This window comes from Chlorocebus sabaeus, chromosome 23, assembly GCF_047675955.1.
Source record: "Chlorocebus sabaeus isolate Y175 chromosome 23, mChlSab1.0.hap1, whole genome shotgun sequence".
Classification (NCBI taxonomy): domain Eukaryota; kingdom Metazoa; phylum Chordata; class Mammalia; order Primates; family Cercopithecidae; genus Chlorocebus; species Chlorocebus sabaeus.
In genome coordinates, this window is record NC_132926.1 from 45942503 (window position 1) to 45968348 (window position 25846).

General features: G+C 38.6%; 1 protein-coding gene across 8 annotated transcripts in view; it reads right to left on the minus strand.

The window, feature by feature from the left end:
* Nucleotides 1-23467, minus strand: part of SMAD5 (SMAD family member 5) — a 48985-nt gene extending 25518 nt beyond the window's left edge. The window contains exons 1-3 of one of the 8 annotated variants that reach the window (XM_038007540.2): nt 23333-23466; nt 9111-9206; nt 2972-3543 (exon numbers count right to left, since the gene is read on the minus strand). In XM_038007540.2, the coding sequence (XP_037863468.1) occupies nt 2972-3374 (403 nt within the window). In that variant the 5' untranslated portion in view covers nt 3375-3543; nt 9111-9206; nt 23333-23466. Of the gene's footprint in view, nt 1-2971; nt 3544-9110; nt 9207-22334; nt 23081-23251 lie in introns of those variants that run through there. The other 7 variants (XM_038007537.2, XM_038007542.2, XR_005243511.2 and 4 more) reach the window with 7 other exon arrangements.
* Nucleotides 23468-25846: the final 2379 nt, after the last annotated feature.

Consider the following 25846-nt stretch of genomic DNA (forward strand, 5'->3'; position numbering starts at 1 on the left):
ATAAGTAAACGGAAAGGGGTATAAAATGTCAGTACCCTTTTCTAACCCCATGAAGGAATCACTATTCCATCAGTGCTCAATAAATATTAATTGCTGTCACTGTTACTACTACCACTACCACCACCTTCTACTACTTTATTATACTGGTAATATGAAGTGATCCATTCTGTGTCATAGCTGCTTAATCATGGGGGGTCAGCAAGCTAATCCAGCTGGGTAATCTGTCCCTTCCCCCAAGATGTTTGGACTCAGAGCAAAACATGAGGTCTCTATAGTCTCTTTCCAATAGTTGAACTACTAAAACATGAAATTTTCAGACATTTAAAAGCATCAGAGCTATGCCCCAGTCTTTTCTATAGAATGCATCATAGCTGAGAAAAATGTATACAAAAAATAAGACACTTCCATTGGCTGGTTGATTATTAGTTACACTGTGGCTATAGGGGAATACATAAAATTCCTAGACTTACTCCTAGCAAACAGCAAGCTTGGGAGTTTTTCAGCCTATACTTCTCTATTAAATCCTCGTATCTTCCTTTCTTCATCAATTCCTTCAGGTTATCAGCTCTCCTTGGACTCAGTAAGAAACTGAGAATCACATCATACCAATGGTCTAAAGTCACTCTAAAGCTCTTAAGTTGAACTTTCCCAGATAGCATAATCACTGCTATCTGCTATCCTTTCTATTAGTCTCCACATCCAATGTTATTTTCAGTCTTTTTACCACAATGGGTTTATATTACCTCCATGTGAAACCCAGAGAGACTCTAAGGTGACCACTATGATTCCCACCTCCAGGTATTCAAACCATTGGCTAATTCTCCCTGCTTGAGTATGAGTATGACCTATCACTTCCTTCTAACCAACAGAATACGGCAAAGGTGGCAGGGTGTGTATGATTACATTCCATAAGAATATAATGCCCTTCTTGCCAGAAGACCCTCGGTTTCTTACTGGCTTTGAAGAAGCTGTCATGAATGTGAACTAGCTATAAAGAAAGCTATGTGAAAGCAACTGAATCTGTCAATAATCACATGGGCTTGGAAGCAGATCCTTCCCTAACTGAGCTTCTGATAAGACCTCGGCCCTAACCAACACCTTGATTACAGTGCCTTGCAAAGGACCCAGCTAAGTGTGACTGGACTCCTCACCCAAAGAAACTGTGAGGTAATAAACATGCATTGTGCTAAGCCACTAAGTTTGTGGCAATTTGTCATGCAGCAATAAATGACTAATGCACTCAGCTAGTAGCTCAGCTTATACCATTCATTACAAAAAAATATTTACTGAGTAGCACCTACCAAGTGCCAGATAACAATATACTATTCTAAGCACTAAGGATAGAGTAATGAATGAAATAGGGGAAGACTCTGCTCATGTCAGTCAATAAACAAAATAAATATCTCATACAGAGTCAATTAGTGATGGGGATATTTAAGCAAGGACTGAACGGAATGAGAACATGTGCCATGGAAAGATCCTGGGGGAGAATAAGTAAACAGCAAGAGTTAAAGCCTGGAAACAGGAGTATGGCAAGTCCAACAAACACAGAACTCTGAGGATAGGTCATACAGAGTCTTACAGAAATCTCTTAAGTGTGACAGCCTTGAAAGTGTTTTCAGTAGGAACTGACATGATTTAGTATGTTTTTAAAAAATCATTCTGGCTGTTGCGTAGAAAACACAATGGGTTAAGGGGAAGAATAGACACAGAAAGACCAATTAGGACACTACTTAAAGTAAGTGATGATGATGATGTACTGTACTAAAGTAGTGGCGTCAGAAATGATGAGAGGTGACACTATCAAGATATATTCTGAAGGTGCAGCAAACAGCATTTGTTCATATTTTAAATACAGGACTTAAGAAAAATAAAAGATGAACTTGTGGTTTAGGGCATCAGCAATTACATGAATGCTGTTGCCATTCACTTCAACAGGGAAAACCAGAGGAAAAAAATGAAGTTTCGCTTAGACATATTACATTTGGTATGTTTAATAAATATTCAAGTGGAAGTGTCAAGTAGGCTACTGGATACACCAGTCTAAAACTCAAGGGAGAAGCTGACTTGACTTCAAAATGTGAGCATCAGCTTATAGACAATCTTAAGACATGTGACAGCATGAAAGCACATAAAGAAAGAATACAAATGGAGAAAGGGTCCATGGACTGACTCCTGTGAAAACAGCAGAATACACCAGCAAAGAGGGACAAGAACAGTCAGTGAGGTAGGAAGACCAGGGTAGCATACTGTCTTAGGGGCCAAACAGAGAAAAAGTTTTGAGTAGGATGGAAGGAGATCAACTGTATCAAATGCAGTTGAACGGACAGTAAGGTAAGACTGAAAAATGACCCCTTGACCTATAAAAAGGCAGTCACTAGTGATCTTGACAAGTTAAATGGTAGGAAAGAAAGACTAACTAGAGAGGTCACAAGAAAAAAATGAAACATAAAGATAATATAAATGGAGAATCCTCTAAAAGGACCAGTGGAAACAGTGCAGTGATTGGGGTTGGGTTATGTGAATGAGGTGAAAAGCAGAATTTTTTTTAAGTTTTATTTTAGGATGGCTAGATTCATGGCATGCCTGTATGCTATCAGAAATACTGTGGTAGAAAGGGAAAACAATGCTGGAGAGAAGGATGATAACTGTAGGAACAAAGTTCTTTATTTGACAAAAAGGAATGGGATATAGTACACACTTGGAGCTTAGACTTTAAATAAAACTGAGACAGGTCATCCACAGGAAAAGGCAGAGTAGATATATGGGTGCTTACAGTGAATAATGAATTGCATCACCTGCATATAAACAGCTAAACTCAAAATCCAATAGTCCTTCCAAGATTAGAATATTTAAGATGGAAACACAAAGCTAATATAACATTTTCATTACTAAATCTAGTTACATGCATATCAGGAAGAGAGGTTTTTTGTTTTTGTTTTTCTAAATTCTTCTCAGGAGTAAGACCTACCTGGACTCTCCACTCTCTTATAGTGGTATGGGTTGATACAAACTTCTTTTTGCTTAGATCCAAAAGGAAATTCACAAATATCCAACGGCTTTAGCTCATGATGACTCTGCAAATCCGGCCAGCGCCAAACACGACAATATATAACATGGGGTAAGCCTTTTCTGTGAGAAACCTGCAGGCGTCCATCTAAAGATCTGGGAATAGTGACACATTTACTCGGCTGTCCTGGACTGCTCAAGGCTTTCTCCAGTTCCTCCATGGCACCCTTTTTCTTTTTTAGCTTCTTCACCAAAGCATCAACTGCCTTTTCTGCCCATTTCTCCTCCTCATCACCTTGTTTCCAGCCCAACAATCGCTTTACTGCTGGACTAGTAAAAGAAAACAAGCTAGCCATTGACGTCATTTGATACAAATCTTCAGAGACCTTCCTGTAACTCAAAGTCACTGGCTACTGAAAGAACAGATCACAGGTGAAACGTCATACACAGGTCCTAAGCGGAAGTTCCAATTAAAAAGGGAGGAGTGACACTGATCTTCACAAATGCCATATGCTTCTTTCATTGGGTCAAGTCCTGAAAGAGAAAGGGGGAAAGGATCCTAGTTTAAAGCAATTCAATTTATATACATTTAAATTAATATAACTGAAAGGTATATTATTATTAAATAAGAACAGAAAAGCATTACGAAGTAAACAAAAAATTGATAAATTTTCTCCAAAAGTTCTGCGACCACTCAATTCCTTCTCCATAATATGAACAAGTAAGACACTGGCAATGTCAAATGATAACCAAAAGCAAAACCAGGTTGCTCTACCCTCCTATGTATTATCCAAAAATAGCTTCTGGACTACCTTTGATTAGGCCACTAAACCCTAAAACACTCTTCTAAAATTTGATTCGGAAGTACTTTTATTCATTGAAATCCATGATACATGCTATGTCAGTTTTGAACGTGATTATGTTCTGATCTGAACAGAAGTCTTAAAAGAAATCCAGCTCTTCTCTAAGGTCATTATTCTCTTTAAAAAATGTTTCCCAGACTGAGAAGGTTTGGACAAAAACCATGATACTACTGAAGTCACATTATTAGATGCAGATTGTATTCATGGTTGTATAAGATGTACCAAACCCTGAAATAAATCATTATAACTGCTAGTAAAATGGCAAGTATCTATTTTTAAAACTAAGTATGTTGAATAAATTTAAAGAGAATAAATTCATTTTAAAAGGGTCAGTTTCTAATTTTATAATTCCTATTGGCTTATTTTAAGTGATACTTTAAGCATATTGGTTAATGAGCCTGCTCCAGGTAAACCACTATTCTGCACCATTAAGAAGTTCCTGATGATGACAGGAGGAAGTGACAGGCACTCCACTGATAAGAGCTGGTAAAAACCAGGCTCAGTGGCGCACACCTATAATCCCAGTTACTCGGGAGAATCACTTGAGCCCAGGAATTCTATCACGTCCAGTCTGAGCAACATAGTGAGACCCCATCTCTAAATAAAGAATAAAAAGAATGTGTAAGATCTCCTGCAGATCACTACACAGCCAACCACAGACAATAAATACCTACTGAAGTAACAAGAATAATGTTTGGAAAAACGGTGTAACAAAAGATGCTTCCTTTCTTGTGCCTAAAATTGCCAAATGCTATAGATCTGTCTTTGAAAAATTCTAGCAACAATATTATTCTGGTCTGGGTTGTGTCTTCCCAGCAAAGAATATATGTGCTCAGTTAAAGCCCAGACAATAACATAAGTAAATAAAGATAATGTAAACACACAGAGTAAATTAAAACTGACATACACTCAACAAATAATTATTGATTCTTTGTTACGTCCCATGTATTGTGAATAGCCATGATGGGGCTTTTTAAAAAAAGTTATGCCAAATAGGGTTTAATCTCAACAGTCGATAGATTCATTCAAAATATACTTACTGAGAGCCTACTAAAGTACCAGATACAGTTCTGGATGCTGATCAACTACTGGCAGCTATCCAGTCTGCTATGCTGGAACCATGGTGGGGAAGGGTACAGGGAAGTAAAGATATCCTCCTTGTGTATGGATATGCCTTGTGCCTTGTCTTGCCCAGCCCTATATAGGATGATTTTTGCTAGGCAAACAAAACTGGCCACATTAAACTAGAGAAATAATAACAAAGAGAATGAAAGCATAATTGTCACTAACAGGTCACAGAGTATACAGTGTTATACACTAAACGAACTGTAAGAAGAGCTGAACTCAGTTGCCTCTACATCAAGGATGTATGGTAAAATCCATGTGGGTCAGGAAGTAAAACCATGGTTTGGTTGCCTGAGATGAGATGGGAAATGTCAAAGGTAAAGGCACACAAACAAATATATATATATATATGTATATGTATATGTATATATAGGCAGACACGAACAGAGCATTTCCTAGGCTAGATAAGAGACAGGGCTGGCTGACTGATACCTTATTCATGAACACTAGAATACAATGGGGGGCTAGATAGGGTGCTGTACGTATGTGTGACAGAGTATGTGTATGAGCAACAGAGAGACAGTTAAGGAAGAGGGAGAAAAAAAAGAAAGCAGCTTCAAGACCAGAATTCAGAATACAATATCATACATGATCAGGCCCTTGGCTTCTCCTTACTCATTTCTTAACCATTATCCTACCTAATTGCATTTAACCACACTTGACTTCTTTCAATTTCTCAAGTATTCTAAGGTTATTTCTACCTGAGGCCTTTGCATCTGATGTTCCCTCCCCTGAAATTCTCTTCTCCTGTAACTTAACGCAGTATACTCATTCAAATTAATTCAGTTGTTCAAAGGTCACCTCCTGAAAGAGGAATTCCCTGACCACTTGATTGAAAATAGTATGACGCCCATTCTCACAATATTCGCTATCCTCAACCCTGTTCATTTTTTAAAGCATTTACCCTAATCTGATATTACATTATCAATTTTGTTTATTTACTTTATGTTTTCCCCAATGACATGTTAGTATGCAGGTAGCCTCATCTGCCCTCAAAACCACTGGATGCCCTGGACCTAGAATACTGTCCATTTATCAAATAAATGAGTAAAAAAAGCAATTTGTAAAAATACATATATACCTTTCTAAGGATGTCTATATCAAACTTAAAACAAAAAAATTGTTATTTATGGATATCTATGATATGAAAGAATAAAAATATGCCTAGAAATGAAACACACCAGACTCAGCCTCCCAAGTTGATGGCATTAAAGGCTTGAGCCACTGTGCCCACCAGATTCTGTTCTTTACTAGTATCACTTTTTCAAAGCCTATTAACTTTTCTGTAAAATAGAGATGATGGTTCCTAAGTCACAGAAATGTTGAAGTAATAAATAATGTCTATCTAACACAAGCTTTACAAACTCAACCGTACTATTCAAACATGAATTACAATCATTAGTATTCAGAAAGAAGAAGAACCAAGAATCTAACCTTGCCCACTACTCTTCCACTAGACACACCTTCTGATCCAATCCAAATCCCTGCCCCTCTGCCCATCTGTGTCTTCCAAGAGAGATCTTAGTCATTCTTAATGATGGGCTCTAATCTATCCCCTTTTGTGAAGACTTCCTCTACCACCCCTTGCTGAAGAGGCTACAGTCATTGAACATTTATAATAAAAACTAATTAATAAGACATAAATAATATCCTAACTTCCCAAATACAGTACAAAATCCTCCTAAGAAGTAGTCTTCAGCACCTGGACCATTCCATGTGCCATAACACACACTATGATACTTAATAAATGGTCACTCATTTTTCTATTAACTGTATCTTGAAATCAGAGATAACTTCAAATTTTAAACCCATGTTGACTAAGATAATGATAAAATGAGAATTCTACCCACAGAATTAAAAACACTCATAAGGCAGCTTTGTCAGTAGAGATGGTGGTAAACTCCACTGGGAAAAGGTCATGACTGGAGATACAAGTTTAGCCAGGTAAAGATGAGAAACAGATTTAAGATTTTGCACAAAGAGCTGAAACAAATATATATATATATGTTTTCAACAGTGAAAAGAACAGTAAGTAAACACCTAAATATTAGGAAGCATTCACTGTTAGGAAAGAGTTTCCTGATAATGAGTTACTGATAATGCATTATTAAAAAGATAGAACTAGATACAATGGTACTGCAAAAGATTAAACATATGGGAGAGTTTAAAGAGAATGTAAACAAAGAAAAGGCCAGTGAGTTTGGTGAATGGGTATGCCACTAAATTTCAAGAGATTAGTTTCAAAAAGAACAATAGGTGTCAGTTTTAAAAAGCTAGAACTCTTACTAGTATAACTAGCACAGGGAGAGGAGCAAATCTTACACTCAACTCTTTAAATATGGAATGACTAAAAAATTTAGCACTTTTGATGAAATTATTTCTAAAAATGTTTTCTATACTTCCCAAGTACTCGTTATCTACGTCTCAACTTACAAAGTTACAAAAGGAAAAAAAATTCATCATAAAAATTAACTTCACTAGTGAAGAGTCAAAAGATGTGAACAGATCCTTCACAAAAGACGACATTAAAATAGCCATTGGATGGGAAAATGGGCTCAATATCATTAGTTATCACATGAATGCAAAAAGAAAACAAAAACTACCACAGTAAAATCTCACTCGGTACCTACTAGAATGGCTACACTTAAAAAAAAAAAAAAAAAAAAAAAAAAAAAGATTAACTGTTCATGATAATACAGAACAACTGGAACTCTCATGTTGATAGTAGGAATATACGTTAGTTCAGTCACTTTAGAAAACTGTTTGACAGTATCCACTAATGCTAAACATAGATCCCTATGACGCAGCAATTCCATTCCTAGGTATATATCTAACAGAAATGAGTGTTGTGTCTACCAAAAGACAAGTATATGTTCCTAACAACTTTATTTATAATAGCCCCAAACTGGAACCCAAATATTCATCAGCAGTAGAGCAGGTAAATACTGGTAATAAATTCATAAAATGGAATACTTCACAGCTACAGAAAGAACTAGTACATGCAAAACATGGAGAATTCTCATATATTCTTAGGGAAAGATTACACAACATTTAAAAACAGGCAAAACTAACCTATGCCATCAAGGCCAGAAGAGTACTAAAGGGGTCATGAGACAGCCTTCTAGGGAGCTAGAAATTTTCCATATTTTGATCTGGGTGATGATGACATGCATATGTAGAAGATGACTTCTACAGATGACTTCTCCATATGCAGAAGTTCATTAAGCTGTATACTTACAATTTGTGTGCTTTACTATATGATTATTTCAATTTTTTAAAATATTTTTAAAACATACTTGTGACTGATCACTTATAAAATCAGTCCCTATTCACAAGTGTCTCCCTCACCGTAATGGCTCATGAACCAATGAGTGAGACTACAGATTTTGCAAAAATTGCAAGATTTCCAAAGTTTATAAAAATGATGGAAAACAATGTAGGATCTAGCATTTAATTTTACCCCACTTACAAGTTAGTCTGTTACTGTCTTCTGCATGTCGCCAAAGGACATGAGGCTCCTGGGTTAGAAACTCTGTTACTCAGGGGACAGCAAGCAGCATAAGCATCAACATATTTGAGGTTTTGTTTGTCCCCAAGACCCATGGGGATAATGTGATGTCTTTTATAGTTTTGCCTGTTTGTAAATGTTGTACAGAAGGAATAACATGTAATCTTTCCTTCAGTATTATAAGATTCTCCATGTTTTCTATGTATTAGTTTGTGCTTTTTTGTAGTCTTGATGCACGGATGAGGAACACTGGGCTTGGAGAATCTACCACTTTTATAGTAATCAGTAAGCAAGACATTCTTTCTTGGGGGGTGGGTAAGAAAAGTTTGACTATCAAAGAATTAACAGAGGTCCTTGGAAAAATGTATATACATTTTTATATTTTTGCAAAAAAAAACAACTTAATGCTAATGCCACAAATGTCAAATTAAAGACTGTCATATCATGATACTGAATTATTTTGTGGGAAAAATTGTTTATCCATTCACACTTGATCCATTATTTGTTCATTATAACAATTTATGCATGTTTACAGTTACTATAAGCCAATGTTTTCCTAGAATTTTAGTTTCATTCTTCAAGATAAAATCAGACCTTTTACTCACCATTTAGTATAAAATGGTGGTCGACAATTTTCAGTGGTTTCATTTTAAACGAAATTCTCTATAGAAGGCATAAAACATGGGCTGCATTGTTACCGCCTAAAGAAACAGAGGGGCATGAATGATCTTAAAAGGCTACTTACAGAGGCAGATGTCTGTACATTTTACTTTCTTAGAATATAGCAACAGGTACTTCAATAATTTCAACAGCTTCCTTTCTAAAACAAAATCAATTGCTTAAGCAAAGGAACCACAATATTCCTTTGATAATGGTAATAATAATAATAAACCACTAACATTTATTGAGCACTCACTATGCCAAGTACTGTTAAGGACTTTACATTTAGAAACCAAAAATCATTAAATTTCAAAACAGCCATATAAAGTAAATTCCATTATTCTCATTTTACAGATGAGAAAACAGGCAAACGGAAATTAAATGCAACTTGCTTAATTATACAGATAGCAAGAAACAGAGCTGAGAATTGAACCCTGGCAGTCCAGCTGCAGAATCTATATTCCTAACCACTGTACACACTGCCTCCTAAAAAGAAAGCCGCCTGCCAAGGAATTTTCTTCCCTTAAAGGTCTCTAATTGTTCTCCATATTCCTTTGACTTCTCCAAAACATTGAAATTGTTCAACATTATCATAAGACTGTACAGTTTAAGAGATCAAGAATAATCCAGCTTAATTTGCGCATTTTCAAACTTATTTTTATACCACTTAATGTATGTCATCAACCTATCAACTTTAACCCAACCTTTCCAGGTTTGTGCTAGGTCAATCAGCAGGAATGAAAGGTTTATCTATATGCTTACTACCACTGCATAAAAATACATATTTTTTTATGGTGGTCTTACTCCAAAGCCTTTCTAATTATCATTAGGACATTTTTAGCACACTTATCACTAGAACACAATGATCTCAGAAATGATGAGAAAATGTACCACTTTTTAAAAAATGTTTTTCCTTAAAAAATATTTTTCCTAAGTATACTCACCTATAATCATACCATTAACATATGATATGCTTATATTTGTTTCCTCTGCATATATATAGTCTTGCCCACAACTGCCCATAACAGGATATACCATGATACTACTTGGTATTCTGCATTTTCCATTTAACACCACAAGCATTTGCTCTTCCCTCACCCCAATATATAGATTTTTTTAAATGCCTTTAATGGTGCAATCATATTTCACTCATGTATTTTCTTAATATTTAACACCTAGGTTTCTGAAGGAACTAAACCACCTATAGTAAAAGTAAAATTGCTAAACTGAGATTAAAACTTCTTTATAGTACCCATATAATGGATGCATTTTGTCCTATAGTCTTTTCTGCAGACTATACCATATTCAAAATAACACCTTGGTCCACAATTTGAAATAAAACAATCAGAGAGCTTGGGTTACAGCAATAGATTTACTTTAGTATCCTCACATAAGTACTCAGCTATGAAAAAATTTCTCATTATGTATACAAAAAATAAAATACGCTCTGATTTGCATATATTAGCACATGCTACACAAGCCACAAGTGAAGCTGCAATACCTCTGAAAATTTTATGAGTCTCTTTCCTGAAAAGTTGATTTTTCATGCCCCCTTTGCCTTTCACTAAATAAAACAAATTTAGAAACACTGAGAACACCCATCTTCAATTTAAATCAGCTATGTGTCTAATACCCCACTTCTACATCATCTCTACACTTATTCCAATAATAGAGACAAATCCCAAAAGACTGTATTTAGCAACTACAGTCTTTACACATTACAGATTACTGGACAGCTAAATTTTGGTCCTCTATACTCCTTTTCTAAATGCTTTCAGAGTCTACTGAGGCACAAATATACATAATAACCAGTGCTAAACTTAAGCTCCCACTTATTATAGCCTTATTTATACAACACATATTTACTGAGTGCCTATAAAAGGCAAGGCACTAAGCTAGATAATAAACAGTTGAAATATAAATCAGATCCAGACTAACTCTAAATAGTTACAAATTAATAGAACAACTGAAATGTGCCCATATCTATCTACGATACACAGTGGAGAATGGAGTTGACCTAAAGATGTAAAGGCTGCTAAAAGGAAGTCAGGATATGACCTTCCGGGGAGAAGGATGAAGGCAGACAATTTTATCTTAAGCATAAAAACTTCTATGTCTTTCACAAAGTAATATTTTATTTACCAGGATAAGGAGCTACAGCACCTCATTTGAAGCCTAATAAACTTGGGTTCAAATTCTGGATCTAGCACTTACACCCAAAATCTCCATTTCTTCCTATTTTGTATCGTGAATACCATAGCCCTAAAAGGTTCTGAGAATTAAGTGAGAAACACTTAACTCAGTACACAGTGCATACTCAATAAAGGGCAAATGTAGTTATTATTGTTGTAATAATCATGAACATTGTCACTATCAGGCTGAGGACTTTAAATAAATGGTTGGACTCCTTTATTTCAACAAACATACAGTCATGGACTTTAAGAGTCTGCATTATTTTATGAACCCTGAAGGAAGAAAAAGCTGCAAATTAAACAGCATAATGCTTTCTTATCACTTAAAATTTTTCTTCACAATATCAACCTTCTGCCATCAACAATGTAAGTATGACGAATGTTCTGACATTGCTCCAGGACTGTCTTTTAAGCCACTGACAACCATCCTGCAAATTTTGATACTGGTGCCTGTTTGGTGCTCCTAGAGCATGTAAATGAAGATGTGAAAACAACAACTAAGAAAATATTTTAAGTGGCAATTACTCAACACGAGAAGTTAAAACAATGTCCACACTGAGACTGAAATGAGGGCAACAGAAACAGCAAGTCAGAGCTACGCCTGTACAATGACAACTAGATCAAAACTGCCACCTGGCCAAAAGCAATACTCAGACGCCATTAACTGTACGACAGTTACTGTTATGTTATGAGGTGAAAAAACAAAAGTACATCGTAAAAGAAATACGGTGGCTTTTTCTTTTTTCCTCTCTCAAAGTCCTTTCTGATGTTCCCCATCACTTGCCACCAGTATCTGTCATTCAACCCCCTTCCTTTGTTCTCATTCTTTTAACTCTTTTTTTTCTTTTCTCTTTCTATATTTCTCATAGCTTCTCCTATATTCCTCAGTGTTGCTTTTGGAGAAACTTGACAAATTACCTAAAGAAAATGAACTTTTCTTCTGTCTCAAAAAGAACCCAATTAGCATAGAATACATGATTTGTATCCTTGGCACTTTCAGGTGCTCCAGGGCTTGCTTACTTCTGAGTTCCCTAGTAAGTCAAGGGAAGATGCATCTGACAGTCCACATAGGTGAAATAATGCCCTGGACAATCTGGCTTTTGAGCAGATTCTATTTGCACCTCTGTAATCCTCATCTTGAGTCACCTAACATACCTATCCTAAAGTACACTAGTGGGAATAATATATATTAATATATACCAATATAGTAAGACATATTAATATATATCTAAAGATATAAAGAGGTAATATATTTAGTTACTAAGAAAACCAAAAAGTCAATAGGCTTCAAAGAACTTAAATCATCAAGCTATTTTATTTTGCAATAAACCTCCATAGAAACCTATTGTAAAACAGTTGTTTATAAATGTTAGTCTTATTTCAATAATATAATCAGGGATAGAAGACAAATTCTGCTTTCTCTTTTTTGCTCTTACTAGGGCCGTATTAAACCAAACTTTCAGGATGTTAAGTGTCAAACAGCCTTTTCTTTAAAAGCCAAGCCTTGGTACAAAAATTCAGAACGGGCTAACCATGAGCATCATAAAAGAAAAACACAAACTAAACTGAACAGTGTCCATGAAACCTTTCAGGGAAATTCCCACTTCTAGCTTGAAAACCAGAGAATCCCCCAAAATCTAAATCTAAAATCTCATTAGGAAACCCACAGGACAATTTGTGTTAGGTGAGACAGTCAATTTTCATCAAAACTGCCGTATGAATGAATGGAATTAAATCTGAGTGATCAAACACTTTCAGACTCAGATAATGAACCCATTATCTGCTATTATCTTGGCCTTTCATAGTATACCTCTGGTTTATGAGGTATTTAGAGTACATACATGGAACAGAAAGAACAGTATAACTGGAAAGTGGAAGAAGAGAAAAGCTCAAGGAAAAAAGGAATAAATACGTAGATTTTGAGGATCATATGAATTGGAGAGATGAACTGTGATGTTAGACAGAGGAGATATTTGATTTATTCAAAATTTATTGGGTGTCCACTAGTGTTATGTCAGGAATACTCCATGCTAGGAACTCAGGCTTAAAAGACACTACCCATAATCTCTGTAAGATCTTAGAGAGTAATGGAAAAAAGAACAAGTGCTATAAAGAGTTTCATATGCCATTTAACCTATCACTTAGTTTTATCCTAGATTTATTTCCATATGATAGCCAACAGAAATAGGGCATTAAAATTGAGCTTAAAAAAATGTACACCAAGCACAGAGAGCCAATAATTGAACAGACAGGAATATATGCTACTTCTTATACTAGAAACTGGAGGGACTTAACAGCTATGAACCCATTATCTGCTATTATCTTGGCCTTTCATAGTATACCTTTGGTTTATGAAGACTTGACTTAATAATACCCTTTTATTGATGTATTTTGTCATTTCTTAGAGAAATGACCTCAAAGCTAGAAAGAAAACCAAGGTAATAATATTTAGAAATTCCTATGTATGTGAGGTTCCCTGATTCTTCTGAAAAACTGCAACCGCTGATTGAACAACACAGAATGTCACTAGTAAATCAAAAGAGATGCAGTGGTACCTCAGCCATAAATGAAAACCTTATAAAATTATGGTATCTCATGAATTACAAAAGAACCTATCACATTACAAAACACACACACACCTCACCTCTCTTTCAGCTCAAGCATCCCTTCTTTGGGGAAGTCTTCCCAAACCGTCCTGGCAAGAAGTCCCCCTTTTATATGCTTACTGCATCACATACTGCTACTTTGTAGCACTTACCACACCTATGTTTTCACATTTACCTTTCCAGTCTGTCCCCACAAGAATGTAAATTCCACAAGAAGAGCTGTATCTGTTTTCACTCATCATTGTAAGCCTAGTGATACATATGCTCAATAAATATTTGTTTAATGAAAGAAAGGGGATGTGATATTAGCTCTGGTGGTGGGGTTAAGTGTACTTTCCACTTTCTGCTTCATCCAATTCTATATTTTTTAAAGTAAACCTATTTCTTGTAGAGTCAGAGGAAAAATAAGTTTCAAAACTAAAGTGCAGCTATACCTCAGCCATATTATGAACCCTTACTAAAGAGAGGATTCACATTATCATGAGTCATTCATGCTTCAAAACAATTCGCTCTAATATACTTGGGGTTATACAAATTTGGAGGCTGAAACTAAGAAAAATCAAATCAGAAACTAGGTACAAATACTTCCGTAACTATAGGACTCTAGGTAAATCAACAGAAATACAGAAATGATTATCATAAAGTACACCTACTTCTTTAAGTACATGTGCATTAACTGACTCAACAGCTATAATAGCCATGAATCATCAAACACTTATTGAGCACCTACTATCTAGCAGACACTGTAGGACATGCGGGGGTTTACCAGGACCGGGCAGGGGTGAAGGAATAAATAAATGAGAAGGCCGTTTTCTAAGTCCCATACAAAGGTACTATGTGAGTGAACAGTGGGAAGAGCAAAAATGCAAACAGGACAGAATCTCCCTTCACAGAATAATGTAGCACGACAGACACCAAACTATACCCCTATATGTAAGCACAATGAGATACACTCAAGTTATTACAGAAATACAGAGAGACAAAGGAACGGCATGTAATCCAGGTATCTAGCACTTTTCACAGTGTGTCCTCTTACTACAAATGAGTTGTTGCTCCTCAAAACAATGAAATAAAACTCCAGAAGCATTATTCCTGCTCCCAAAAAATATTAGTAAGAATTCATTCTTCAAAAGCATTTATCTTCCTACACTGGAATGTCTTTTGAACCTCAGATATTACAAATGCCATTTTCTGCTTATACCACTTTTCTTAATCCCTGGCCACTAATTTTTAGCTCTATCATTATTTAAGTCTCAGCTTTAGGTCTCATCCCAGATACCTTCCCTGATCACCCTGTAATCCTATATAAAGTAGATTTTCCCTAATCTCTAATCCAATACTATGTTCATTTTATCACAGTATTAACTGATTCACAATAATTTGTTCATTAACTTTATTTCTGTCTCTCATACTAGAATACAATCTTTAAAAAACAGTACTGCATACATTACAATAACTTGTTAAATTCATTCAAGTCATTCATGGAAAGAGTATTTATTAAGGTAGCATTTTAGGAGCTGGGAATATAGAAGTTAATAAAAGGGACCAAAACACTTGTCCTCATTTAGCTTATATTCCAGCAGGAGGAGGCCAACGAGATATAGTAAATGGTATGTTTGTTAGGTGAAAAGTGCTATAGAGAAAAATTAAAACAGGGGAAAGTGGGTAAGAAGTCCTGGAGGAAAGGTGTAATTTTAAACAGGGTGGCCGGGCTGGGTCTCACCAAGAAAGTGCCAACTGAGTTGAAATTTTAAGGATATAAAAGAGTGAGCCAACAGGCATGTAATCTGGGGGAAAACCATTACAGGTAAAAGCAACAGGCAATGCAAAGATCCTAAGGTAGGAGCATGTCTGGCATACTTAAGGAGCTAGAAGACCAGTATAGCCTGAGAATACAGTGTACAAGGGGGAAAAGGTAAGGAGTGGGGTCAAAGAGGTACCAGAGAGCCAGAATGGCCATGCTGGATATAAAGGCTTTAGCTTTTACAGTAGTCTAACGAAACTGAGGACTCAGTGGAGAGCTCTGAGAACAGACATGATAGTTCTCGACTTACATTATTAAAGAATTATCCTGGGCTGAGGTGGGCAGATTACCTGAGGTCAGGAGTTCAAGACCAGCCTGGCCAACATGGTGAAACCCCATCTCTACGAAAAATACAAAAATTAGCCGGGTGTGGTGGCACACGCCTGTAATCGCAGCTACTTGGGAGGCTGAGGAAGGAGAATTGCTTGAGCCCAGTAGGCAGAGGTTGCAGTGAGCCACTGCACTCTAGCCTGGCCAACAGAGCGAGACTTTGTCTCAAAAAAAAAAAAAAAAACAAAAAACCAGTTATCCTGGGCCAGGCATGGTGGCTCACGCCTGTAATCCCAGTACTTTGGAAGGCCAGGGCAGGAAGATCACTTGAGCTCAGGGGTTTGAGCCTAGCCTGGGCAACATAGTAAAACTCCGTCTCCACAAAAAAAAAAAAAAAAAAAAATTAAAATAAATTTAAAAATTAGCCAGGTGCAGTGGCACATGCCTGTGATCCCAGCTACTTGGGAGGCTGAGGTGGGAGGATCACTTGAGCCCAGGAGGTGAAGGTAGCAGTGAGCCAAGATCACGCCACTGCACTGCAGCCTGGGTGACAGCGCAAGACTGTCTCAAAATAAATAAACAAATAAATCCTGGCTGGTATGTTGAGAATAAGCAGGAGGAGAGATGGACAGCAATGATAAAAGCAGAGAGACCAGCTCAGAGATGCAGTAATCTAGGGGAGGGAGGAAAGATGACGATGGCTTAGACCAGGGTGATAGCAGTGGGGTGGTGAGCAGCAGACATATGAAAGACAGTAAGCTTCCTGATGAAGGAGATCATGGAGTGTGTGAGAACAAAGGAGTTAACAATGATTCCAAGGTATCAGTCTGGACAACTGGAAGAATGGGGTTTGACTTCAACTGATTTGGAAAATGCAGATAAGAAAGCTAAAGGAAGATTCAGGGTTAAGTTTTATACATATTAACCATACAATAAAATGTTGCTAAGCTTCACAAGGCTTCTATTTCAAATGAATTCATGTTAAATCAATAACCCAAAGGTCCTGTTCTTACCTCAGGTCATGGAAGTACTACATACTGACCAACTTTCATAATAAACACCCACACAAACTGACTTCAATACCTTCCCACATACATACAGACACACATACATAAAGACACACACACAGAGCTCATATCCAGATTTCTAAAGTAAATTCACAGAAACAACTCCTTCACTTTCTGCTCCAACATCTCTATGACTGCTTCAATCTGAAATAAAAAGGCAAGCAAACCAATTCCCCAAATTTTCCTCAACACTATTGGCCAAAAATCTCCTGAGCACATCATCCCATGAAATAAATGCCCATATGGGTCGCAACCCATCATATTCTAATTCAAACCTATACAAAAGAATTGGACATGGGTTTTTAAATAAACGAATTCCTTAGAACCAGCCCTCAAAATTCAGATTCACTAGGCTTGGCAAAAGGGCCTTATTGCCCACATTTTTAACAAGAATCTCGGACCACGCAGCAGGCTTGAGAACCAAGGTGCTCAAGATCCCCTGCAATGGAAGAAAGACACTTGCATACATACAACCTAAGGGTAACTTTTGGGGGCAGGGGGGATGTGGGGGTAAAGCTTTAAAAATCTCTTACCCTTGTGGTTCTAATTATCAATAGTATTCACCAAGTGTCAGCAAGTAGACAACCACCACCACCACCACCACCGCTGTCAAACCATCCCTAGATCCAGGTATACAACTGCTATAAAACTTGTAAGCCACATTCACAACTGCACAGAGAGGAAAAGGAAACCAAAAGCATGTCTGCTCACAGCTCTTCTAGATTCAGAAATCCTATTCTTTACAGGAACATCTACAAGAAAGACAGGATACAATTACATGGGCGCCAAAATTATTTTCACAGAGAAACATTTAAATCACCACTTTCCTCAACTGTGGCTCGCGATTTCCAAAGACATCAGAACTTCTCATAGCAGATTTCAAAGCCCTTCAGGAGCTGAACTCATGATTCCCAATACTTCTCACTGCATAATCTTCTTGCCTATTCTCTCTGTGCCCACAGAATTCTCTACTTTATTATCTCCCACAGCCAGACTTTTGTTTCCCAGTTTTTAATCATTCTTTAAGCTTCACCTACTCCCCTAAGTCCCCTAATTAAACAGAGCCTGATCTAAATGTATCACTCACCCTCACAGAGCCTGCAAGATTTCCTACATCGCTACCAGATGTGTTTGAGTATGCTTGTACAGGCGTGTACGCACAGGAACAGACACAGAGCTGGTCAATCTTTGTAGCGATTTCCTTTAAATTATAAAACCATCAAGTGCAGATACCAAATTATGACTGTAAAATGTGTCTCTGGAGCACAAAGAGCTAACCTGTGTACACGACATATATTACAGTGCATTATGAAGATGTTCTCCAGATAGCTCATGTGCACCCAGAGTTCTAGTTCCCTGCTTAGAAGTAAAGGGAATAAACATGGCTCTGGCTACATTTTCAGCTCTAGTGTCACCATTCACTTAACTTACACTTTCAACTCCAAAGAAGAAATGGTCAATGAGTAAAGTAGACAAGTGGGCAGAAGATGTGACTAAGAAGAATAGAAGAAGACTGGCTTTTAAATATTTTTGCAGAACTCCCTCTTCCTGGGAACACACAAACCAGAATAACTAGATCTCAAGTTATACAGCCTACCAGATAGGATCCTAGGCAGATCCTAACACATCATGAAAACAAAACTGAACAAAACAAAACTTGCCTTGAAAACACCAGCCATATTCTGAGATCATAGTTAAATCTGAAAAATGTAAGCCTCCTCCCAAGACTCCAGTTGCTATGCTCAGAGAAAAGGTGGGAATGGGACACTAGTTTTTAAATATTATTTTCAGTATAACAAAACAACATATATGGATATCGAAAGAAAAAAAAACCCTGCTAAAATCTTAACAGGTCAAGTCATTTTCAAACTTCTATAGAGTACCAGCCTATAAATTACATATACGCTACAGGAAGAGACGAGGGGGGGGTCCCAAAAAATTCAAAAGCAAAACCCATTTACAAAATGTATGTTAATAACTAGCTTCCAAAAGTGAATTACAATTACAGTATTACACATACAGAACTGACTTAATAAAGAACTCTTTCTTGCAAAATATCATCTCAACCAAGTTAGGATACAGTAAAAGGAGAAAGAAAAGTCACTGAAAACACCACTCTACTAGAATTGGGCTAAAAACTTCCCCACCTAGCTGCCCAAGGCAAAAAAAAAAAAAAAAAAAAAAAAAAAAAAAAAAAAAATCAAAAGTAAATAAAGAGCCCAGTCAGGCACAGTGGCTCATATCTGTAATCCCAGCACTTTGGGAGGCCATGGCGGGCAGATCACTTGAGGTCAGAAGTTCGAGACCAGCCAGGCCAACATGGTGAAATCCCATCTCTACTAAAAATATAAAAAATTAGCTGGATGTGGTGGTGGGTGCCCATAATCCCAGCTACTCCGGAGGCTGAGGCAGGAGAATCGCTTGAACCCCGGAGGCAGGATTGCAGTGAGTCAAGACCACATTACTGAACCCCAGCCTGGGCTACAGAGAGAGATACTCTCAAATAAATAGCCCAGAACTAGCTGATAATTTATGAAAAACCTAAGAACTCTGTAATTACCCCATCTTTCCAAGTTGGAAAACAACAAAGGCTGTTAAAATATGAAAGTGGCCTATGAGATTAGTCTTAACAACAATCTAGTTTTTAACAATTCTTCCAAAAGAGTTCTAAATCTTGACCTCCCATTTAGTAAACATACTTCTCAGATTCAGAGTTCTGGTTACAGGTAAATGGTATGTGACAACACCAACGAACTGCAAATTCCAATGACTATCATTCTATCAACTTCAGAATTGGAAAAAACAAAGTATGTTAGAAGTTCAAGACCAGCCTGGCCAACATGGTGAAACCCCGTCTCTACTAAAAATACAAAAATTAGCCGTGAGTGGTGGCGGGCACCTGTAATCCCAGCTACTTGGGAGGCTGAGGCAGGAAAACTGCTCCAATCCAGAAGGCAGAGGTTGTAGTGAGCCAAGATCGCACCTCTGGACTCCAGCCTGGGTGACAGAGCAAGACTCCGTCGGGCAGGGGGAAGACACAGGTCAGCTTCCAGGGGTCCTTCATCATCTGTTTTGATGGGAAAGCACCCTATATTGCATCCCAGCTTCCTTGGGCCCTACCTTCCCAGGTATTCTTTTCTCTAGAATATCCAGACTGGTAGAGATAAGAATCATTCCTCAGGCTACTAGTATCACTTATAAAAGGGAATCTTACTCAATGTCTTTGACCTTATGAGTAGACTGGCAAACCATAGGATATAAGCTGCTTGTAACACCTGAAGAAATAAACTATTTGCCTTCTTCTTTGTGCTTAGTGTACACAGAGAGAGACAGACAGATACAAGTAACATAGACCCTCTAGAAATAAAAATAGAGAAGACTGATAAACCAAGAGAATAGACACCTATATCATCAAGTGTACTCAAGTCAGCTCTGAAATTCACCCAGATGTGTGGCTCATTGCCAGGACCAACATATACATCTGGTAATAATAAACACTGATATGTCATAAACAAAAAGTTTCCTTAACTCTACAAAGTACTAGCAATATTAAAATTTACAAATACAAAGAATATATATGAAATAGATTTTTTTAGATGGTATTTCAATTTAAGTTACTGTATTAAGAAATGAAAAACTGGTATTTTACTGCCTAGTTTTCAAAACACTAAAATCTTTAATTTGACCAAGTTACAAATCTGTTTTCAGTAGAGGGAGAAAACACACTGTCTCCGTTCAATGCAAAGGACAAAAAAGATCATCATTGCAAATCATAATGTTTGGGTTCATGATGAAAACAGGAAACAGACAGGCTGCCCAGGTATAATTATGGTTGTAGTCTAATGTGCCTTCAGGTTCAGCCAAGAATTAAAACCCAGTGAAGAGGGTAAGCAGAATTTACTTGCCTCTACTTTGCTACAGAATGCAACTTTTAATAATACTCCCAGCAACATGTTACATAACCAACAGTAAACAACAATCTGATTCAAACCTCATTAGTAACAACATTCTGCCACTGTCTCCCACTGAAATTAATAGCTGACTTTGCCAGAGGGGAAAGAAATGCAACACATTATCAATCTACCCATTTCTGTGGCGCCTACCACAGTGAATCAGACACGCAGATACTACTACCAGATCTGTACAGAACCTACGAAAATATTTTATTCTTTTTTTCCAGTTTGCTGCTCTCTTCCTCCTTTTAACTAGACCATATCATGTGGATGCCTTTAAAACCTGAGAGAAAAGTCAGTTGAGAAGGTTAATCTAACTTTTCTTGCTTATTTCAGCTATGATCTGAAAGGAATGCACAAAATGATGAATGAGGTATTTTTAACAAAGGTACATGGGTAAATTAACAGCAGCAATGTAAAAAAGACTGAGGGAGCAGCAATGTGGAGAGGGAAGGAAAGGAAGATGAATAAGAATAATCATACAACTAATCATCAAAATTAAACTTTATAAATCTAAACACAATATCTACAACCTTTATGAAGATTAAGTTTTGTTAAACTGTCTCTTCTAAGTTTTGTATTTTTACAATTTTCACCGTAGAGAAAAAAATATTAATAGTTACCAAAGGAATAAAAGATTAAAATAATTTGTTACACATCTGCAGATAGCTCCTTATGGAATTTGGAATACTAATTTCATGATGATATTTGGATCAATAAATGTGAAACTGTCACACTGAGTGTAGGTACTGTTTTCCCCACAACGGACACTACTGCATTGGCATCTAGCAGAAATTGTAAGTTATTTGGAAGGTTACTAAACCTACTGGGACTAAGGTTTTCAAACTTTTGCCTTTCAAATTAAAATTAAAAACTAATTCACTCTGGGCAATTCAGGTATTCTGCGGAAATTCAAGTACTCTAGTTTTAAATACGAATTTTAAAAAACGCAACCCAAGTATCCTTTCCTCTCAACTTCTGTGAGGCCAAGCCACGACCTCCACCTATCCAATCTTTGCTGCTAGATAAGAACTCTTTTGGCAGTGCTAGGCTAACAGGCATGATGTGACAAACCCAGACATCAAAACTTTTCCACAGAAAGATAAGGTAAACAAGATATACTTAGCACCACACCCATTTAAATGCACAAGCAGCCAAAACTGCTTCTTCCCCCGCAACACCACCCCCCCCCCCCCCCCAAAGCTCCAGCTGGTCAGGAAACATTGTCTTTACAATCAAGATAAAGATCTGGCTCAGGGTGTTCAGCCATTCCTCACCTACAGACCAGCCTAAGCTCCATTCTCCAAAGCCATCACCACCAGAATCGGAACATTCTGTTAGGAAGCCGGCAAACGTCCAAATACCCCAACTATCCTCGCCCGAGTTCTGCAACCAAAAATCTGTTGTGGCTACTGAGCATGCTCAGAATTAAGACGGGCGCGCCACATGGGAGTTTTCAAAGCTTAGGCTCCAAACTCCACGTAGTAACAGCAGCTGTAAGGGGGAGAGGGGAAAAGGGGAGGGGAAGAGACTAGAATATTAATTTAAGCCCTGATATTAAAGTATAGGACCCGGCCAGCGGCTGAATATGATGAAGGCAAAAAGACGCTGCTTTGGCATTCTGTTTGCAGCACAGAGTTTACATGAAGTAGAAGAAATCCTTGCAGTGGTGCAAACTGACATGGCAAGTGGCGGAAACCAGGTCTAACCACCAGCTGATTGCAGTAGCCGGTCACAACTGCCCAGAGTGTAATTCCCACCGATAAGCGCGGATCCTTATCTTTGAAACACAAAGCGACAGCAGCACGGATTCATCGAGCCATTGGACAACTTCGCAGTGCAGCAGCCTAGGCTGTTCGGCCGAGAACCGCAGTCCTATCAGGGGTGTGTATCGAGGGTGGTACATCAGACGAGTTAGGAAAGCAAACCGCTCCCCAGGACAGAGCGGGGTCAGGGGGTGCCCTCCAAGGCGTCCCAGACGCCTCCCTCCAAAGTCTGGGCGGTAACGGCGGGGCTGGGACAAGGGCCAGCCCCGGCCCCGCCTCAGGACGCCCAGGCCAGCCGGCGAGGCCTCCGCAGCCGCTGGGCCGCACCGTGTCCGCCAGCCGGGACCCCGGCAGGCCAGGACTCGGCCTACCTCCCGCCCGACAGGCCCCGGATCGTTTCCGTTCCGTGCGCGGCCGAACGCCCCCACCTCGGCCCGAGTCCGCCGGGGAAGAGCCCGCAGCCCCTGGTTCCGCTCGCCCGCGCGTGCCGGGGACCCTCACTCACTCACGGGCCGGCTGGGCGCGCTCTCCCAAAGCCGTCGCTGCGCTTCTCCTCGCTGCAACTTTATTAGCAGCTCGGCCGCGGGACACGCGCACGGCGCCCGCTCGCCCAGGACCCGGATGAGGGAGGGAGGGAAAGGGAGCCCGGGAGGACGCCCGCTGGGGTCGGCGCATGCGCGCCAGAGGCCGAGTGACCGCTGCGGGACGGAGGGAGGGGTGCCTTGCCGGAGCGGCTGAAAGAAGCCTGCGCGCCTGGCTCCGCGCCGGCCAGCGCCGACTTCCGATCAGCTGGAGGCCTTCGCGTCGATGGCCAGGCCTGGGAATGGGAGTCAGATAGCTCCCACCACCACCACAGTAGCCGCTAGTAGCTTCCACTAACCAAATCAGCATACATTGTAATAAAATTAAGTAATTGTCGTTGATACAGACAACTGGAGATTTTCTGTCATATATAAAGTGTAAACAAAAACATCCTCAGATACTACTTAGCTACTTTTATTGATTTGTAATACAAATCTGAATGAAGAATCTTCTTTTTGCGCAAAGTAGCTTCAAAACATGTTTCTGAGCATCTTACAGCTTCTTACTAGATGCAGCACTGAAACCCCTCCCACGGAGCAATCCTGGAACCCTTGCGGGCCTATGGAAATGGAGCGAGTGCCCACCCTGGAGTTCCAGGAGTGGGACTGTCCATACACTGGATTGCAACCCCAGTTGTTCAAGACACATTCCCTCTCCAGCTCCTTGTGAGGAGGGAGATCCCATGGGGACCCAGCCCCTGGACAGGGAGGGCCCCTGAGGTGCAGAGATGCCATCCATAGGCTTATATACACCACCCTGTCTCCTGGACTCTCTTTTCTTAGTAATTGGAGCTCTTCTCAATGCTTTTTCCTCCAAATTTCCAAAACTGTCAGCATTTCCCAGAATATAATATTAGTACCACATAGCAAACCCGCTTTGAAGAGTGCTAGTAAGAAAAAGCTTTTGAATATTTTTGTTTTTATTCTAAAAGGTCAATACTGGCTCTCCAATGTTCTAGTATAGCTTTTCTTTTTAAAATAAGTAAAAATCATAATCGGAGTCATTTTGGAATCCTCTTTCACACTCTGATCCAATCCATCAGGAAATTCTACTAACTCTTTCTTCAAAATATATCCTAAATCTGACCATTTCTCACACCTCAATTGCCACCTCCATGGCCTGAGCCAGGGTCATCTCATCTGACACACAAATGCCTCAGCTGCTATTTTGCTCCAGGCTCTAGAAGTTTATTTAAATGGAGAAGAAACTAAATAAATGTTCCAGAAGTCTCTGCATTAGGGGTGGCCATCTCAAATGGTGACAGAGGCCTAGTAAAAGAGTGAAGGGGAAGTGGGGGAAGAGACCAGAGAGCTAGTGTCTAGTTCCAGAGACCAAAGGGGTCACTGCTATTTCATTCCAACCAACCGTTACCATAGGGAAATGTGGGAATAGGGGCCCAGTGTTGGCAGATATTCTGATTTTTCAAGTAAAGCTGGAAATTTATATTTTTATGCAAAAATCTCAATTATATCTGTTTAGCAACTTCTTTCTATTTTTCTCTCTCTTTGCCTGTCTCCTTCCCGCCACCACCACCCCCCCACCCCCGTCCCTTCCTCTCACTGTGTTAGCCATTCTGGAGGCCAGCTACATGCAAGCCAAACAAAACAAATCCATGGTCCTGATTTAGCCTACTGGCCACCAGTTTGCAATTTCAGGTCTCCATCTTAAACTTCTTTACTACATCATAAACTTTGAGAAAGTAAAGTCTGTGTACTTTAACTCTTTGTCACACTCACTGATTATTTGTTGTTAATTCAGAAGTCTCCAGCCCTTGGAAGGCAAATATTTCTGGAGCCTGCATGGGTTTACAACTCCCAGAAGTGTGTATAATCCTGCCTTGGAGGATACTTTTTTTTTTTCCAGAACTGATGTTTGCAGAGTGCTTTGTTGAACATTATAGGACATAACAATTTGGTTTAAATATTTTGTATGGTAGAGATACTCCTCACTTCAAACAGCCAGTAAAATCCTTCCCAAAACAAATTATTTGCTGTTTTGCAGTCACTATACATATGTCAGAAGAATTTGTGATTATGAGATTCCTTTTCATAATCACATATGTAATCTCACAGCCAACAGTTTTGCTTCCTAAGTTATGTGTCCACATACTGATCAAATCAACCAGAGACTCCAACCTCTCCAAATTGCTGTTTGAGCTCAGTTTAGGTCTAAAGTTGGAAGAGATAACATAGAAGGGAGGACTAGAAATTTTAGTACCAAACCAGCAGCCTTCTGAAGGTCTAAGAAATTACCTAGACCTCAAAGGCTATAGAAAATCAGAGGGATCACTAAATATCTATATAGTCAAAAACATTATAAAATAGCAAATGAATAGGCATCCCAGAACCATAAGAATGAAGTAAGGAAGTCCCTGTTTTTGGCAATAAATGGGATCTAAGAACAAATGTAGAACAGTATGATCTGAACAGATCGACATAGTC